Raw genomic sequence first — 19,017 nt, 5'->3', positions numbered from 1 at the left:
CAACTAAGTAATATAAAAGTAAAGACATTTTACGCTACAATTCATGGTCGGAACACATGCAATAACACTTATTCAAGATCAAATACTGTAATTTATTCAGATAAACTCATTTATAAAAACTTATTTATATAAAATCAATATAAATTCATTTACGTAAACTTATTTATATAATCATTTATATAACTTATTTATATAAAATCCTTTATAAAAGAAAGTCCACTCACTGGTGGTCCGAGCTAGCTGGACCCTTCGAAGGTCCCTCCTGTAGGTCGACTGGACCTCTGGTGTCTGATTAACCATGAATAATAAATTAATAAACTGCTGAATAAAAGAATTTAAATTAAACACCCCGCCCCCAGCTCCTAGAAATACGTGCACTTGTTTTAGAGTTACTCCTATGCCCACATTAACCTTTCAGATAATTAAAACGGTCGTGGAAGACCCGAAGCTTAACTAAGCGATAAGCTGCAAGATCGGCCGATCCGGGACCCGTGGGGTCCACGATCTCCGATGGCCAATCTGGGCTTCTCTGAAGGTTTCTCATAGAAAAGGAACCATGTTCCGCGAGTTTGGTCTGAAACGGACGGTCGGATTGGCCAAAGTCGCGTTATCGCTTAAAATCCAAACCCTAGCCCCAGGGTTCGCGATTTCGGAGTATCCGGGACTTCGATTCGCAATCCGTCGAATCCTACACGATCCTGGAATCATGTAGTACGACATATCCAAAATTGAGTGCGATACAATACAATGATTTGACGACACTGCACCCAAGGATAGCGTGATATGGAAAATCCATTCGGGGCTCAGACGGACTCCGAATCGAGATCCGCGAAATCCTACGCGCTCATGACGACACGAGGGTCACAAAACTACACAGAGTTACCTCACCACCCATGCCCACGCGCCGCCACACGCGCTGGCAGATTGGGTGTCCAGAGCGATTACGGGTTGACGGAAAAACTCGAAACCAAGACTCCAAACTCCTATCCTAGGTAAAACACCCCATTTGGAGTCACTTTTGTTCTTGGACATACCTCAAAAAGTGGCCGGAAATGGCCGATCACGGCGGCCGAAGTTTCGGCCGATTTTCAAGTCGAAAATCGAACGTTCTAGAGCCAAAATCAATCGAAACCCATACATCCATTAGTTAGAACACGAAAAATAGCTGAGAATCCATACCTTACTCGATCGATTTGATAGAGAATTGAAGGAGAACGAAGAGCTGGAAGTTTAGATGACAATCCTTCGAAGATTTGCAGTTTTCGGAGAACTCCGGCCACGGCAAGGGCGGCGACGGGTCCGGAAAGGACGGCGGGCGAGTGGCGGTCCCTTTGGTACCAACGGCGGAGATCGGCTCGGCCTGTGGTGGCCGGGCCGACGTCGAGAACGAGCGGAGGTCAGGGAGAAAAATCGCACAGGAGGAGAGAGAGAGAGGAGAGAGAAACTGACGGGGGAGGAGAGAGAGAGAAGAGATAAAAATCTGACTTTTTCCCAAATTACTGTTTTGCCCTTCACGGTATTTTGACAGTATTTTCTTCGTTACAACTCCGATTCGAGTCTACTCCGTGTCTACGGACTCGTTTCGCCGTGCTCTACGCAACATCGTAAGCGAAATTACCAAATTCTTTCCCGATCAAAAAGTCAACTTTTTCTCTATTAAATAATGCGAGGGCAAAATTGTCTTTTTGTTAGAAGATATTAATCCTACTTTTTAGATATTTGTTATTTTTTTGATATTTTGTTTTGGGTTATTACAATAGGAGTGTCCGCAGGTTTACAATCTAGCATTCCTGTGTCTGTCAACAAGTCCAAGACATATTTCCTTTGAGAGAGAAATATGCCTTGCTGTGATCGAGCCACCTCAATTCCCAAGAAATACTTGAGTCCACCTAGATCCTTCATCTCAAACTCCGTAGCCAGATAGTCTTGTAGCTGTGATATTTCCTGTTTATCATTCCCAGTAATAATCATATCATCAACATAGATTATTAATTATGTTACCTTCCCTTTTCGATGTTTCAAGAACTGAGTATGATCTGAGTTGCACTGTTTGAAACCATTGTTCTTCATTACCATGGTGAACCGTCAAAACCATGCACGTGGTGACTGTTTCAATCCATACAATGCTTTTCGTAACCTACAAACTGTTCCAGTCTGAGTAGTATTATATCCAGGAGGAATGTCCATGTACACCTCCTCCGTGAGTTCGCCATGTAGAAAAGCATTCTTTACATCAAACTGGTGTAGTGGCCAATCCAAATTAGCTGCAAGGGACAATAAGACTCTGACGGTGTTTAACTTTGCAACTGGAGCAAAGGTTTCTTCATAGTCTATACCATAGGTCTGTGTGTACCCTTTTGCCACAAGTCTTGCCTTGTATCGCTCGATAGATCCATCTGCATTGTGTTTTATAGTAAACACCCATCTACATCCGATAGTCTTTTTTCCTCGGGGTATAGTCTCCAATGTCCAAGTCTGATTTTTCTCAAGAGCTTTCATCTCCTCTTTTATAGCTTGGACCCACTTAGGATCTTTCAATGCTTCAGAGACCTTGGTTGGAATATGGATAGCAGACAACTGATGCACAAAAGCCTTGAGTGGTTCAGACAGCTTCTCAGTGGATACATGATTTGCAATTGGATACTTGGATGTCTTGCCAATATCAGGTGAATAACGGTTTGGTGGCTTCCCACGATTTTGCCTAAAAGGTAATTGATATCCAATAGTTTTATCATCTAAATGCACAAGTCTAGTAGGAGTAGTTACCTCAAGGATATTCTCAGGAGATTGGTCTGTTGGTACTGTTGAGTTAGAGGGGGGTCTTCATCTTGTTGTTCTGTATTGTCTGTAGGTGTGAGACTCGGATCAGAAATATCTTCGCATGGATCAGGTGGGTCAGGCAATTGATCGCTATGAATGGGCGATTGGTCGCTTTTCGACAGAGAGTAATCTCGTGCTCCAGACTCGGAATGATCAATCATTTCTGTACAAGGAGAATTTCTTTATTTTCCAAGTTGCTCCAATTCTGCTCTTCACTTCGTATCTCCCCCTGAAGTGTAGAATTGGATGATGGGTCATGGAAGAACAGCTCAGATTCCAGAAAGGTCACATCCAAAGTGACATAGGTTCGTTGGGTATGAGGGTGATAACAGCGGTAGCCTTTCTGATGAGTGGCATAACCCATAAAAACACAACGAAGCGCACATGGATCAAGTTTGCTACGTTGATTTTTGTGGAGATGAACAAAAGCCACACATCCAAAGATTCGAGGTGTGAGTACCAAAACAGAGGGCAGAGGTCTGTGTTGCGCAAGCACCTGTAAGGGAGTTTTAAAGGTCAATACACCAGAAGGCATGCGGTTGATCAGGTGAACTGCGGTGACAATAGCATCATCCCAGTGATGGCGAGGAACATGAGCGCCAATCAGAAGTGCTCGGGCGGTTTCAAGAAGATGTCGATTCTTTCGTTCAGCAACACCATTTTGTTGTGGTGTCTGAGGACAAGTCGTCCCATGGATAATTCCATGTTGTTGGAAGTAAGTCTGAAAGTCATGATTGACAAATTCTCCACCATTGTCTGAGCGAAGAATTCTGGATTTGAGCATTAAACTGAGTTTTCATCTGTTTGTGGAAGGACTGAAAACAGGAAAACACTTCTTTTTATTCTTCAGCAAATAAAGCCATGTCATCCGTGTACAATCATCGATGAATGTGACAAACCATCGAACACCAGAAGGAGCAGTGATAGGAGAAGGTCCCCAGACATCAGAGTGAATTAACGTAAATGGAGTAGTACACTTGTTTGTACTCAACGGGTAGGGCACACGGTGACTCTTGGCCAAAATACAAGTATCACATGTGAAGTCGGAGTCCTTGAAACCTGAGAATAAATCTGGTATAAGATGCTTCATATAACTAAAAGAAGGATGTCCCAATCGACGGTGCCACAACCAGATTTGCTTTTGTTTGCTATCAAAGGGATGTGTCACGCTGTTAGCCATGCCGGGACTGAAGTCATCGACATAATATAGCCCCCCTCTCTTAGTACCACGACCAAGAATCTCCTTAGTGTGAATATCCTGAAGCAAACAAAAACTCGGGTAAATGAGTACACAACAATTCAATTGTTCAGTAAGCTGACTAACTGACAACAATTTAGTGGATAAAGATGGAACAAGTAAAGTATTAGACAATGTGAGAGAGGATGAGAGTGCAACAGTGCCAGCCCCTGTCACAGGATAAGTAACACCATTGGCATTTGCAATACAAGTTCGTCGAGGTTGTGTAGTATTCAGAAAATCATCAGGATCAAACGTCATATGATCAGTTGCACCGGAATCAATTATCCAGCTCTTGGAATCAATCTTATCGAAAGTATGGAATCCATAACCAGTACCATTACTGGTCATATTGCATTGTCCTCGATCTGTAAGAGTAGCCCACCAATTGGGGTAGCCATGCGATTTAAAACAAGTCTCACAAGTGTGTCTCGGATCACCACAATATGCGCAATCTGGTCCATGTGTCGAGGTCGTTAGTCTAGAAGTCATAATCTGTGCAGCGGGATGCATAGGATACAAGTTGAGTAGGAATTTGGATCGGAATCTGAGCCTGAGTCGGGGTTGGAGTCGAAGTCGAAATCGGGATCAGGGTCTGAATCAGAGACAAATTCGAGATTGGGGTCATCATCGGAGTGGGGGCCGGAGTCGTCTTCGGAGTCGGGGTCAGGGTCGTCGTCGTCATAGTTGGGGTCGGGGTCATCAAAAGAGGATCCTGATTCTGGATCAGGTTCGAGGTCAAAGTCTGTCTGTAGGAGCGGAGCCATCTGGGCACTCAACTCAACGATGGTTGATTGAGAATGAGAGAATGAGTCGGTGACGCTACCTCCATGAGGGTTGAAAAAATCATCAACCCCCATAGCGGCGGCGGGGGTTTAAAACTAGAGTCAGCAATTCCAAAATCGCCGCTCTGATACCATGCTAAAATATGAAAACTATGAGAGAATATTTGTTTGTGGGAATTTTCTGTGTATTCTTCTCCTTGTAGGATGTCATATTTATAATACAACGAAACCTGAATAGGCTAGTAAATAATAAATTCCTAAATCTATTTACAGTAGGAAATAAGGAATTAAAGTAAATCAATTACAATTATAATAGGAATTCTTGGTGTATAAGGAAAGTAAGTTAATATCCACAAGTCACGCCAACATTAAATACATACTTGGTTGTTTAAAATATTATTCTATGCTTAATGGATTTCTAATGCTTAAGTTAGGTTCGACAACAAGCATCTAATTAGGGAATTAGGAGTACAAGGTTAAGACCAAACACCATGGCTTAATCATACTTCAGCTAGATTCAATCTGAGAATCTGAATTGAACTTGTTAACTTAGTTGCTTGAGTTAGTTTCTTTTCTTTCTTTCTTGTTGCATGTTCTCTTTTTTTTTTTTTTTCCTGTTTTATGTAGAGAATCAAATTGAATCAAGCTATCATCAATCTTCGTGGGATCAACCTCGCACTTACATATGTTATACTACCGAATGACTCGTGCACTTGCGATTATCACAAGTTGAGGATGCAGTTGTATCAATTTTGGCATAGCTGATCCGACAACAACAATAACCACATTGTAACAAATTTAAAAGACTAGGGTATATGATTGTTAAAATTGAGAAGATAAAGACTAACATATCTTAAGGGTGTAACCACAGGGTACTAAACTGTTACGGATGCGGTGGTGGGTGTGGCCGTGTTTGGGGTTATGGCTAATTGTGGTGATGTGGGCTAGTAGTGTTAGTGCGGTTTTGTCCATGTTAGTTTTGCTTTTAGCATGTTAGTTTGTTGCCCTCTTAGGATTGGTATTTTAGATGTCTTGTTAATATCTTTGATTGTACCGTTGAAGTTTATCTAATGAAGTTTGATCCAAAATAAAAATAAAAAAATTGTAGTTAACCCTTTTATATTCACACCCAATCACTTATTATTCAAATAACGTCCTCAACTTTTATTTTGACCAAAATAAACCCATTTTAAACTCATTTTTGCTCATTGTGTATTCAAATCCCCCATAACTTCTTCCTCAATTCATTTTCGAAAACCCCATCGCTCCATCACTTTGCAAACCCTAGGCTGACCCCATCAGTTCTGCGACAATACACTGAATACCTCTCACATATGCGATACAACTTTATCGAATGATAATGATGCATTCCGTAGCTACCTACCGAATTTTGAATTGTTTGTCGGTGATGTTTCATCGAATCATAATGATGCATTCAGTCTCTATTTAATATTTTAGTAGCTTTTTACCAAATTTTGAATTGTTGTGTTTATTTAAGATTGAGTAACTACCTACAATTACAATGAAACTGCAATCGAGGGGCCTTGGTAAGCTAGATGATTTATGACCCTCAACGTTTTCATGGGAATAATCTACTGTCTTTTTTATTAAAGTAGCAAATGGGCTTTATAAAAGCTCCATAATTGATATTGAACCAAAAACAAACTGCAAATGGGAAGAATTATGTTTTTTTTTTTTTTAAGAAAAATATATATCTTCAATACCAAATTTCATGGCACCAAAAACAAACTGCCTTTGTTTTACGTATGTACAATCTAGTTAGCAAAGCAATAAGAGCTAGAAAGCATATGCGTTGCAATTTCACTAACATAGACGAAATATATAACTAAAACCATAAGTATCTCAATTGTCTTAGATTTATAATCTCTTCAATATCAAGGGCCAACGTTTTCATAGTGGGTACATGTTCTTCAGTCATGGGCCATCTCCCATGGGGACGGACAAATGTCAAATTATAACAATATAGCTTGGATAGAGCCCCAATGCATATATAGGGCCCGACGAAATATCAATCCAGTCCATTTATTGGGTGGAATAGTAGTTAGATTTGTTCCTATGTGCAAAGTCAGATTTGTGGACCCATTATGTCAGCCACACCTAGGGGCATGTGGATGGAAATTTTAATACTGTTGTTGGAATCAAATTGCACAATTCAAACTTGTTTTTGTTTTCTTTTTTCAAATTGTTCCCAACGGCTATATGATCAAATGCCAGGATTAGTTCTTAACAATTTCAACGGAAATAAAATAGATCCAACGATCAAAAATAAAATCCAACGGTAAAAATAAAATAATAAAATATTTAAATTAGATGTAACACCAAAACTCATCCCAAACTCTATAAATACTCATCCATTTTGTTAAATAATCCACCAAAATCAAATTTTCATTTTTCACTTTGATAATTCTGTTCATTCTCCTTTCAATCCTTTCCCAATGAGGCTTTATGTAGAAGCAAGTGACACATTTTGGGTTCGTGTGTACCAAAAGTTTTTGGAGAATGACTAGGGCATGGCTGGGCCGGACCCTCAAACACCACAAGCTATAGCTTCTCAGTTCAAAATCATCAACCAAAACCCTCTCTTTGGAAGGCCTGTTTGACTAAAGCCAATGCAAGCCCTGCAAGTGGGTATAATCTTAGTGATGTGGTTAGTACCCATTTTATTGAAGCTTTAAATTTGTTATTATAATTTTATTCAAGTCTCAACTTATTCATTCTTTTTGGATGATTTTCGGAGGTCTTCAACTTGTTTGAGAACAGGTTTGGAATCTACCATCATGAAGTCCATAAATCTCCCTATAATAAATTTCTTGGATCCTACATCTTCAGTTTTATACTTTTTCTCAAGAGATTCCCAAACTTCTCTATCTATCTTGAATGGTGCATAAACATCATACAGTGTATCATCCAGCCAATTCAAGATAAGTTCCTACACAAGAACTCAGATTGTATACATGCATCAATTGCAACCACGGTCTCTCTGGTTGCAAGATTCTCATTCGACACAGGGGCATCATGTCTCATAATATGGGCTAGGTTTAATGTTGTAAGATAGAACAAAATCTTCTATTTCCAACGTTTGAAGTCAGTGCCTTTAAATTTCTCACACTTTCGGCATGAGAGGTCTTACTTCCTAATTGTTCCATATTACTTTCTAAAGATTGTTGGAGAACAATCAAGATAAAACCAAATAATAGAATAAACAACATGAAAATCTATTATATATAAATAATAAAATCTAATCAATACAATACTGTAGTATAATCAAATAGAAAATACTGACTTGGATATGTGATAGAGTCCTACAGAGTTATAGTGTCCTTTAGACAATATTTCTCATCTACCCCTTGTGCTTATAGTTCGATAGGAGTTTTCCCACTAGGATTAAACTATCACAAATCAAAGCCTAAGTATTGTGGCTTTGATTTCTAGTGAATAGTGATATGATTTCTCAAGTGTTTATGTGTGGAGAATGATAATGCAATTTCATATAAGTTTAAACGAATTGTCAATATATAGAAGTCTGAAACCTCTTCATTCAACAATTGTAATAACTATTAAAACATAATTCAAATTTTAGATAATGATATTATCTAAACATGAATTTCTACTTAATAAAAAAATAATATTAATTAAATCAACAAAGCCCAAGAGCCCGCTCAAGGCCCATCTTTTGGCAATTTTATTAGCTAAATATATATAGTCCCCTTCTATTGAGAGATCCCTCAAATAATTTTATTTGAGAGACACCTTTTAGAGTACCCTACGATTTTTTTTTCCAACATGGATAGTAATCTTAAATTAGGGAAGCTTGGCTTTATTAGCCTAAGAAGGACTTGGGTACAGAATCTTCATCAATTAAATTTGTTCAATTTGTTAACTTGCATCCTAGAAACTTGGGTAATAAAATTAGTAGTAGAATCTGATGCCTTAGTAATTATCATAATCGACTTATAACCCTATCTTTAAACATTGCTTTGCTTTTTCTTGTTTGATTAATTTGTGTTTGTTTTAATTGCATCTTTATTTAATTGTAGTTTAGGTTTAGACTCCGCTACACTACACTTCTCTACTTTGCTTTACTTGTTTAAGTGTTCTTGTTTTGTTTGTTTGTTTAGTTTAGTTGAGTCATAAGTTGAAAATCCATAAACAGAGTCATGCATTAGGTTAGGTTAAAGAACTAGAATTGATCACTAATCTTCGTGGGAACGATACTCACTATACTATAAATCGATTCATGCCCTTGCGAGAGTTTTAATTTGATCTAAAACGATCTAATATTAGGTTGGTTTAAAGGCACATCACCAAACAAGCCCGAAAAGTTTTATCTAGCTTAGACCAAGCCAACCCAATTTAGATAGTCCCTAAGCATAATCCATGCCAAGATAGTCATGCAGAGCTATACTTGATTTTCGTATGGACAAGATCGAAATCAGGGGATTTCAATTCCAATCCAAAAAAATTCAGAATTTCAACATCCATTCTAATTCGAAAAACGTGGAATTTTTGGAACATACATATTTTGAAATTTTTTGGAAAATTTGGGAAAATAATTGGAATTTTAAACATGTTCATTGATTTGAAAGGTTAAAATTGGGTCAAAACTGAAAAATCATACGGTAAAGCTCGAAAAAACTATTATATGGTATTACTTAGATGTTATTATCATTTATGAAAAAATCCTTCTATGTCTATTTGGTCATTAAGTCAAATTTAGTTTAACTTAAAATTTGTCATTATGTGTAGTCTAAGCTTAAAACCCAATATATTTCGGAATTCAGTATACATTCCAATTCCAATAATTTTTGGATTTCATAATTTTCTAACGTCATAATAATTTATTGCTTATTCCAATCGAATGTTTTTTTTCCGTCTCATGATCACTCAGGAGAATAATTTCCAGACAAAGAAAAATCCTTAAAAGATTTAAAGAACTTATGGCTTTTTATTTTTGGCTGAAGTTTCTATGAAGCACCTTAGAGCATCTCCATTTCAAGGTGTAACATTAGGGGTGTAAAGCCACTTTATATTTTGTTTACATCTTGGGAGGTGTAAATCGGGTTTTTTCTCCACTGGTGGGATGTGAATTTGGGGATGTATACTTTGGACGGTTGGGATGTATACATTGTTAGCATAATTCGCATCATATTAAGCTAACTACAAACAAACACATAATCAAAACTTAAAAATCAAACCAAAAAATAACATATTGAACCAATCAAATATCACCGAGGAAAGAGAGATCGAGAAGAAGAGTGCAAAGATAGGAATAGAGTTGAACAACTAACCTGAGTGAGTAGAGGTGAGCATATAAATGTCGAAGAGAAAGAGCACAAGTGTCTAAGTTGGATAATGGCAGGCTCGCTCGCCCCAAAGAGCGACTTTGTTATTTAGCAGCACCTCCACGCACCTCTCTATTTTGTGTGAATGAAGGAGGCTTTTTTAGTGGGCCTAGATTTTATAGTCTCATTTAACTTAAAGAATCGCTTCACCAAATATGGGTAGTGGGTGTCATTTAAGCTAGTACAATCCAATGAAGCCTACCAAACGAGCCCGAAAAGTTTTATCTTGCTTAGACCAAGCCATGCCAATTCAGGAGAGTCCCTAAGCATAGTCATGCGGAACTATGGCTAAGTTTCAGATGAATTGGATTGGAATCAGGGGATTCTAATTCCAATCCAAAAAAATTTTGATTTTCAAATCCATTCCAATTTGGAAAACTCAGAATTTTCAGAACTTACATATTTTGGAAATTTTTGGAAAATAGTTGAAAATTTTAAACATGATCATTGATTTGAAGGTTAAAATTGGCTCAAAACTGAAAAATCACTTGGCAAAGCTCGAAAAACCATTATATGTTATTACTTAGATGTTATCCTTTATGAAATAACTCGTATATGTCTATTTGGCCATTAAGTCAAATTTAATTCAACTTGAAATTTGTTATTATGTGTAGTATGTGTAGTATAAGCTTGAAACCCAATATATTACAGAATTCAGAATACATTTCAATTACAATTCAAATATTTTTCAAAAATATATGTCGGAATTGATTTGAACTCCAAAATCAGAAATTTCATATCATAATTGGTCGGAATTTGAATTTCCAATCCAACTTGCATCCTATGCGGAACAAACCGGACCACGAAGCACAAACCGAACCGCCAAACGAGGCCAAGGGACCTAAGGTTCCCTTTGTTGTTCATGTAAACGGTGCAGAAGTAGGCAACGTGGACAAAGCGAAGGAAAGACCGAAAACATGAAGAGAAACCATGAGTTGATGACCGATGAGTCCAATGCTAAACGCGCCGAGATCAAAATCAAACCCAAAATAACAACGCAAACCTCCACCTTCCATTTTGATTCATTCATATCCAAGTGCAGAAATAGAAACATCAAATTCAAATAAAAACAACAACAATAAATTATATTTCTTGAATATAAGCTAGAACGATGGCCATGCTCATGGGCTTGCCTTCCCACCTTCCCTGCTCTTCCGTGAGTCCTTTTCCCCTTTCACTTTCTTCGCCTTCCTTTCATTTTGTTTCTTTACTTTGTTTTTAACTGTCATACTTGCACTTGATATATTTTGGATTTTTGTACATTTCTGGGTTTTCTCTAGTTCCTTTTTTTTTTCTTTTGTAAATTATGATTAGAGGTGACCATGAAAAGGAAAATGGGAAACAGTAATCATGTTGGGCATTCAAGAAAATTTGAGAAAACATATGAAATATAATCATGTTGGATATTTTGAGTAATACTTGTACAAAAGAAGTTGAAGTTTCAATAATTTGTTCAAGATGTTAGACATCTTGAGTATACTTCTTATCGTTGTTGTTCAAAATTGAAGCCCACATAATGCAAAATTATTTCGTAATGTTGTTTTAGCAGTTCTGCGGTGAAATCAATATTCTTTACTAGATTTTGGAAGCAGATATTTGGTTTGCCCTTAGCATTTTGTTCAATTTCCGCTGGGATTGACGAAACCAAATTGTTTACTTTTAATTTCCAGAGTTGCAGAACTGCTAGAGAACTGCTGGGGAATATCATGACAGGCAAGTGTAGGCATGTTAAATACCAAAGTTTACAGTATTAGTAACTCTAACTTTGTTACTCTGCAAATATGGTGTATCTGAATATATGATTGATTCTATCTTCTTGAAATCTCTTTTATATATACAGATATTATTCGATCAAGTAGCACAAATTTGCAATTACCGAGTAGTAGAAGAAGAGTCATTTCTTTTCAGGGCTCCGTCAGGTCTGTCCAAACTTCATATCGAATATCTGTCCCAGGCACCTCATCAACAAGGGAAGAAAAAGTGGCTTCGAGCTTCTTGAGGGACAAGAAGTTGATTCCTGATTCAGATCCTCCTAGCATGCAAGATGTCAACCTTTTGTATCAGTTTTTTGATCAAAGGTCTATCAGATGCCCTCATCTATGTGGTTTGAATTCTGTGTTCTTTGTTGCATATAGCTTTTCTTCTGTGCTGGAAAAGATTTATATTTTTGACTGCATATGTTGAATATTTGTCTTTATCAGTTTTCCTTTATCTTTTATTTACTATCTTGCAGTACCAAGCTCATGGTGTTGACAGGAGCTGGAATTAGCACAGAATGTGGAATTCCTGACTACAGAAGGTTCTGTCTCTTTTTTTAATATGGTTGTTCAAGCTTATGAGTTCCATACTGCCTTGTTTTTGCATTCTCTAATAGTGAAGAACTTTTAAAATTGAACTTTTGAAAATAGGTTGCTTCTAACTTCGTCTTTTGCACCTATCTTTGTGAGACCTATTATTGCCCGTTGAATTGACTCTAATCAGTAATATGTTGATGAAGTTGAGTAGTGGTTTCCAACCGTTATGTTCTCTATTGCACTATTAACTTGTTCAGTCAACATTTGTTGATGGTTTTCAAACCCTGCCCTTTTCATTCGTATTGATTTGTTATATACACGTATTTTGAGAGAGAATATTCCTTGGCGTAATGGTATGGTTTGTTCCAAGTGGCCTTGTATCATGGATTTGAGTCACAGAAACCTCTTTGGAATTATGGGTAAAGCCTGTGCACATCCTGCCTTCTCCAGACCCTGCATTTTCCACTAGGTTGCACTTTTTATCCATGTGCTTTGAGAGCTGTAAAAGCTATTTTTGACTATTTTATTTACATTTTTTTATTGTCAACAATATTTGATATGCTGCATGTTCGTACTTTGGAGCAAATCAGCAAAAGGAATAAGTCAACCTAGGTGTCTTTGTTTTTTTTTTAGTCAATTGGAGATACATAATATACTAAGAAGTGATATTTTCTTCTGTTGCAGCCCAAATGGAGCTTATAGCTCTGGTTTCAGACCAATTACCCATCAGGTGATCAGAAGGCATGTGCTGTGAGGGCTCCTTTAGCATTGTTGACATCATCAGAAGTGTTCAAGTTTTACTTTTGATGGTTTAAAAAATGTTGTGAGCTAAATTAGATAATATAAAATAAGACCCTAAACAGAAAAAGCCAAGACTCTCATACTGATCATATAGTTTATATAATTGAGATAATGATAAGTCTATACTCTCCTGGTGTTAACTAATAGACTAGTTATTTGAGTGCTGGAAGTACATGGAATCTGTTTATACCATTGATTTAAATTTTAAATAGTGTACGATATTTTGAATCTTGCTAAATTGAAAATGAGTTGGTGCCAATAATTGATTTCAAAGCTTTCAATTATGGTTGTTCTGTATGTATCAGACCTGGAATAAAAAGTTAAACATTTCATTTTTGAATGGATTTGTAACTTGACATATGCTGGTATAGAAGTTATCTTTTGGTTCTTAAAATTGATGAAAGGAAAGAGAGGCATCTTTTCCTGTTTTCTTTTTTCTTTTGGCAAACAAAGAGAGGTGTTTAGTATTATGAAGTAATTATGTTCAATGAAGGACAGCCTCTGGTTTAGGAAGTTGTCAGCATGAAGTAATCACTCATGCTTTTAAACAAGGAACTGGAGCTGTTCAGCGGAAAAGTTATGTTTACATCTCCATACTAGCTATAGATGTCTTTTAGTCGGCACATGATATTTTTTTAGCAAAATACTTCAATAAAAGATTCACGTGATGTATCGTTGTGACATTGGTCTCTACTCCGTTCTTTCTTTTACATGTCTTTAACAAAGATTATCTTCCTTTTAAAAAAAATATATATATTAAGAAAAAATTTCAACATGGTTAATTTTTACTATAACTCTTTTCCAGATGGAGTTCATTTACTGCTGTTTATGTTGTATAGTATATTCTCACAGCTCTGCCTTTAACTTCTGCTTTTGCTGCCTTTGATGAACAGGAGTTTCTCCGTTCTATTCGGGCCCGGAGGCGTTATTGGGCAAGGAGTTATGCTGGGTGGAGACGGTTTACTGCTGCACATCCTGGTCCAGCTCATATTGCTTTAGCATCTCTAGAAAAAGCTGGCAGGATAAACTGTATGATTACACAAAATGTTGATAGGCAAGTAGCTGTATGTTTCTTGGCCTGTGTTGTTTCAAGGATTATTGAGGAAAAGACACTAAATTGTGGAAATCAGCATTCTGGATTTCAATTAAGATAAAGAATCGTACAGCTAGAAAAACTTTTAAAAGCTCAGACTATCAATAGTCAAATGATTCCCAGAAAATCTAAATCAGTACCAAGCCAATTGCAAATTAGAAAAGAAAAAGTTTTCGCATCAAACTTTTTCAAAGAAAGATGTTTCTGGCCTGTGGAACTAAATTTCATTGTCTTGTTTCAGCTTGCATCACCGTGCTGGTAGTAACCCAGTTGAATTACATGGGACTGTATATTCTGTGGTTTGTATAGAGTGTGGTTTTTCCTTCCCTCGGGATCTATTTCAGGACCAAGTTAAGGCCCTTAATCCAAAGGTTAGTCTTGTGCAGTTTATTATTCGAGGATAATTAATGGCTGTTTAACATGTAATGTCATGTTTGTTAGTGTTTAAGAAATGGATTTTATGAAGACCCTTGATTTATATTTAGTGAAATCATTTTAGGATTGTCTTTTAAACTTTGCTCTTCAATATTCCTGAATGGCATTTTAGTGCTAACATTGATGTCATGATAAATTCAGACCACTAGAAGCTCAGATATACTAGTTAATTCTGGGCAAACAGACCCACTGTTACTGATGGCTCAAGACAACAGTGGATGTGATTCAAATATTGGAAATCTAGCCTACTTACAAAAAATAACTCTAGATGATATTACTCTAATCGTTGTCGGAGCCTATATCTCTAGAGGGAAACCTGTAAAAGTCTAATTTATTGAGAAACAACCAATACTTTGATAAATAACAGTATAATCTAATCTGCCCAGACTATGGGTATTGACCCCTTTTGTAATTTACTAAATAAAGGCTCTTCCTCCCTGAACACACTTTAGCATTCTCACATTTCATCAATGATAAACCTTCAGTCTACCCGAAAAACAAGACTCTTTGGCTAGAATTTAATAACAAGACACTGTTCTGTATTGCATAGCATCATTCTTACCTACATTAATCCCTTCTCCTTGGAAAAAATTTGCCTTGTAATGTTTAGGTTGTCAAGAACTTACTTTGACTTCCATGGATGGGTTGGGAAATATTGAATGTGGTGAAGATTTATACTAGAAAAAAGAATGGAAAAAGATGTCTTATATTGTTTTCCGGCTAAATTAAAGGTAAATTGCTTAAAAATTCTTCCATAGACATGTGTCATCTATGGGCAGTTGAATATATTCTTGTGAGTCTGGGACTCTCTGACTGATGATATTGCTGCCTGTGTTTGTCCGCAGGAACTTTCTTTGATATCTAAATATTTTTTTTTTGTGTCCTAAGTAAAAATTTTCAAGATATTTCATGAGTGATAGAAGTAAACTCTGGTTTGGTTGCAAACTCATGTTTCCATTGTGGTGCATTAACCAGAATGGTGGCCTAATGAGCAATTAAAACTTGATTTTACTGCAGTGGGCAGAGGCAATTGAGAGTTTGGACTATGGAAACCCTGGATCAGAAAGGAGCTTTGGCATGAAGCAGAGACCTGACGGTGACATTGAAATTGATGAAAAATTTTGGGAGGAGGAATTTCACATTCCTACGTGTCAAAAGTGCAATGGAGTGCTTAAACCTGATGTAAGACATTTGCCTAGCGAATTTCAAATTCTAGCAACTGAGAGGAATGAGAGTAGCTATTTCTTCATGTCAGGAATGGTGATGCAAATCATTTAGTTCCTATTTAGTTCTTCTTTTTTCATAGGTCCTTGGATAGATGTGCAAGCATATTATATGTGATCTTTATTATAGTGTTGAATCATCAATATTACTTGAATATTATTCTCAGAAGCTGGAAAAGTTTCAAGACAAGAAACAGGTTATCAGAGAATTTATGTGATACCTTTTTTATAGTGGTGCTTGTCTATTGAGTGAACCTGACCAATAGTCATGTTAAAGATCTAGAAGCATCTCATTCGAAAGGACCAAAGTTTTCACTAAAGTAAAAGAAAGTCTTTTTCTTTTTTGGGATAGAAATTGGCATAAAAATGATTGGTTCCTTGATCCCTTAAAAATCTGATCGCTGTTGGCACTCACTGAAACAGGAATTCTATGCTCTTTGCAGACTTGATTATAATATTACTTTTGAAAGTTAAGGATTGTCAATATTTTTTGGTGTATTATCTTTCCCAAGAAAGCGCAAGCGTTTTAGAACATAGTTTATCACAATTATCCATATAATGTGATATCATTGCTTGGAATGAGAGTTGCTTATTTATGGCCTTGTCTTGCATGCGCTATTCGTTTCTTTTTTATGATTTTTCACCCTTTTTCATTTGCATCAATTCATGCAATAGTTCTGATTCTGAACACTTCCAATATCTTGTACAAGTACATTGGAAATATAAAACCTCAGGGGACTCTTTTTGTTGCATGGTGATCTTGAAGGTTGTCTTCTTTGGTGATAATGTTCCCAAGGATAGAGCTGATAAGACAATCCAAGCTGCAAAAGAATGTGAAGCTTTTCTTGTGCTAGGATCATCCGTAATGACGATGTCTGCTTACCGGCTTGTCAGGTGCGTAAATATTTTTCTTTGTAAATTTTAGTTTTTGATGAAGTCATTTTCATATCTTGGTTTGCACAATTCTCGTACCTAAGACCTTAAAGTGACAGTAAACTTCTGACAAAAAAAAGTAACAGAAAATTTGTAATTTAATCGATGGTAATATAGGATAAAAATTTGGACACCTTATGCAGTTGAATGACAGTTTCTCCGGTTGACCCGTATCAAGAATATTGACTAAAGTGTCGTCAGTTCATTGCTATATGTCATAATCACTCTCGGTTGTGGTGCAAGATGAGGTTTAATAATTCCAGTAAATTGGTGCAGCTTGATCTCAAAAATCTTATGTAAGCAAGGACAGACTTTTCCTGAACAATAAGAGTATATTGGAAACCAAATCCTTATTGTTTATTCTTTGTTTTATCTGTTGAGGGCTTGATTCATTTATTTATTTCATTCTTTTTTTGCCTTCTGATAAGTAGCTTTAACTTTCCAACTTCTACAGAGCTGCACATGAAGCTGGTGCTGCTACTGCAATAGTAAATGTAGGAGTGACACGTGCCGATGATTTTGTACCTTTGAAAATCAATGCTCGACTGGGAGAGGTATAGCTGTTTTTGTTGGCAGCTGGCTCTACAAAATGGTGTTAGCTTAGTGGACTTTAACATGCTTTGCATTGTTGCAGATTCTACCCAGAGTGCTTGACATGGGATCCCTCTGTGTCCCTGCAGTTAGTTGATTTTACGTGGAGAGAGGTATTCAGATCTATAAAAGCTTGCTCTGAGTTTATATGACTAGGTTTTGGAGACCACAAGAAAATGAGATGATTTTAATTTTCATCAATAAATCAATTAACTATACTATTTTTCTCAATAGCTTCTTTGCGGAAATGGAAAATTATTCAATTTTCGGAAGTTCAAATTAGTCAAAGAGAAGGCATCAAATTATCTTCTACCCAACAAGAATGAGAAAAAGAAGTTGGATAAACCAGAAGAAAAAAAACATGTATGTTCGCACGTATGTATACTGAAACCAATCATTTCATTGGATTGCTGTAAAGACTGTTTGCATTTTCAATTAAATAATGATTGATGTGAAATTTGTCTGGACACAAATTTGTTTTTGTCATTCGTGATTATACAATATTGGTATTTGTTACCAAATCTTTTTAGCTTAGTTGATTAATTGTATTATAAAGTCAATTATTTGCATTGTATTATGTTGCATTGTATTCGTACGAACACATTTTAAATGGATTCTCAGAATTAAAAAGGTGGGCGTAATTTTATTTTTTTTTTCTTTTTCATGAGACCAAAAACATCAAACTAGAGTGCCAATAGGCTTGGAAGAAAAATTCTGAAACCAAGATTTTAACATTTTTTCTATTTTTGCTTTCTGAATCCTTGGCCAAAATTTCTTCAGATTAAGGAGCAAACAACAAACTTTTTATACTAAAAAGGTTAAATTGGTAATTTATTCCTTGGATGCAGTAGTTTTGTGTTCAAAATTTCTTAAGCTTAAATTTACTACCTAAATTCCCCTATATCCCCACTCTATTCCCATGTAAACAAAGAAAACGAGTTTAAAGTTCATTTATTTTATACAAAAGTGCCCACCCGTGGACAAAATTTTGAGCGTTGTGAGCACCACACACATCTCACTTGTTGAATTAATCCAACGGTAGCTTGTAGCCTTGGTAACTTAAAGAACTCCTAAGACCATAGTCTCTCCAACCCGTTCTGTAACCAGCAATACGTTCATATCTGGATTGTCCTCTCTTTCCCTACCCACCCTAAAACTCCTCTCTCTAATTCTCGTTCCTATCTTCTCCTTCACCTAATGATGTTTATATTGACCCCCGAAAGGAGACTATATGCAGATATGATCCAAAATCAATATTTGATAAACCAAAAACATAAAACATAAAACGAAAAAAGCAACACTTGTCCCATTCTCTTTTGCCAACACAACCTTCTTTGTGCGACTTAGACTGAAGTTAATCTGTCATCAAACAAACATAACGATTGAGGCACAATTGACAACTTAGGGATACACTAAAATTTCTGTGAAACTAACATGAAAAC

General features: G+C 36.6%; 1 protein-coding gene across 2 annotated transcripts; it reads left to right on the top strand.

The window, feature by feature from the left end:
* Positions 1–11,114: 11,114 nt before the first annotated feature.
* On the top strand, positions 11,115–18,032 carry LOC117626572 (NAD-dependent protein deacylase SRT2). 2 transcript variants are annotated; one of them, XM_034358316.1, is made up of 12 exons: positions 11,115–11,361; positions 11,876–11,918; positions 12,046–12,283; positions 12,439–12,504; positions 13,184–13,229; positions 14,194–14,354; positions 14,635–14,764; positions 15,846–16,010; positions 16,818–16,945; positions 17,439–17,538; positions 17,619–17,688; positions 17,810–18,032. In XM_034358316.1, exons 1-11 carry the CDS (start codon positions 11,317–11,319, stop codon positions 17,670–17,672), a joined length of 1,176 nt encoding a protein of 391 aa, XP_034214207.1. In that variant the 5' UTR covers positions 11,115–11,316; the 3' UTR covers positions 17,673–17,688; positions 17,810–18,032. The 2 variants fall into 2 exon arrangements, with proteins under 2 accessions (XP_034214207.1, XP_034214208.1); XM_034358317.1 differs by lacking the exons at positions 17,439–17,538; positions 17,619–17,688; positions 17,810–18,032 and having other exon boundaries at positions 16,762–16,929.
* Positions 18,033–19,017: the final 985 nt, after the last annotated feature.

The sequence above is a fragment of the Prunus dulcis genome, chromosome 4, assembly GCF_902201215.1.
Source record: "Prunus dulcis chromosome 4, ALMONDv2, whole genome shotgun sequence".
Classification (NCBI taxonomy): Eukaryota; Viridiplantae; Streptophyta; class Magnoliopsida; order Rosales; family Rosaceae; genus Prunus; species Prunus dulcis.
Note: the sequence above shows the minus strand (reverse complement) of the source record. Positions and strands in the feature narration are given on the sequence as shown.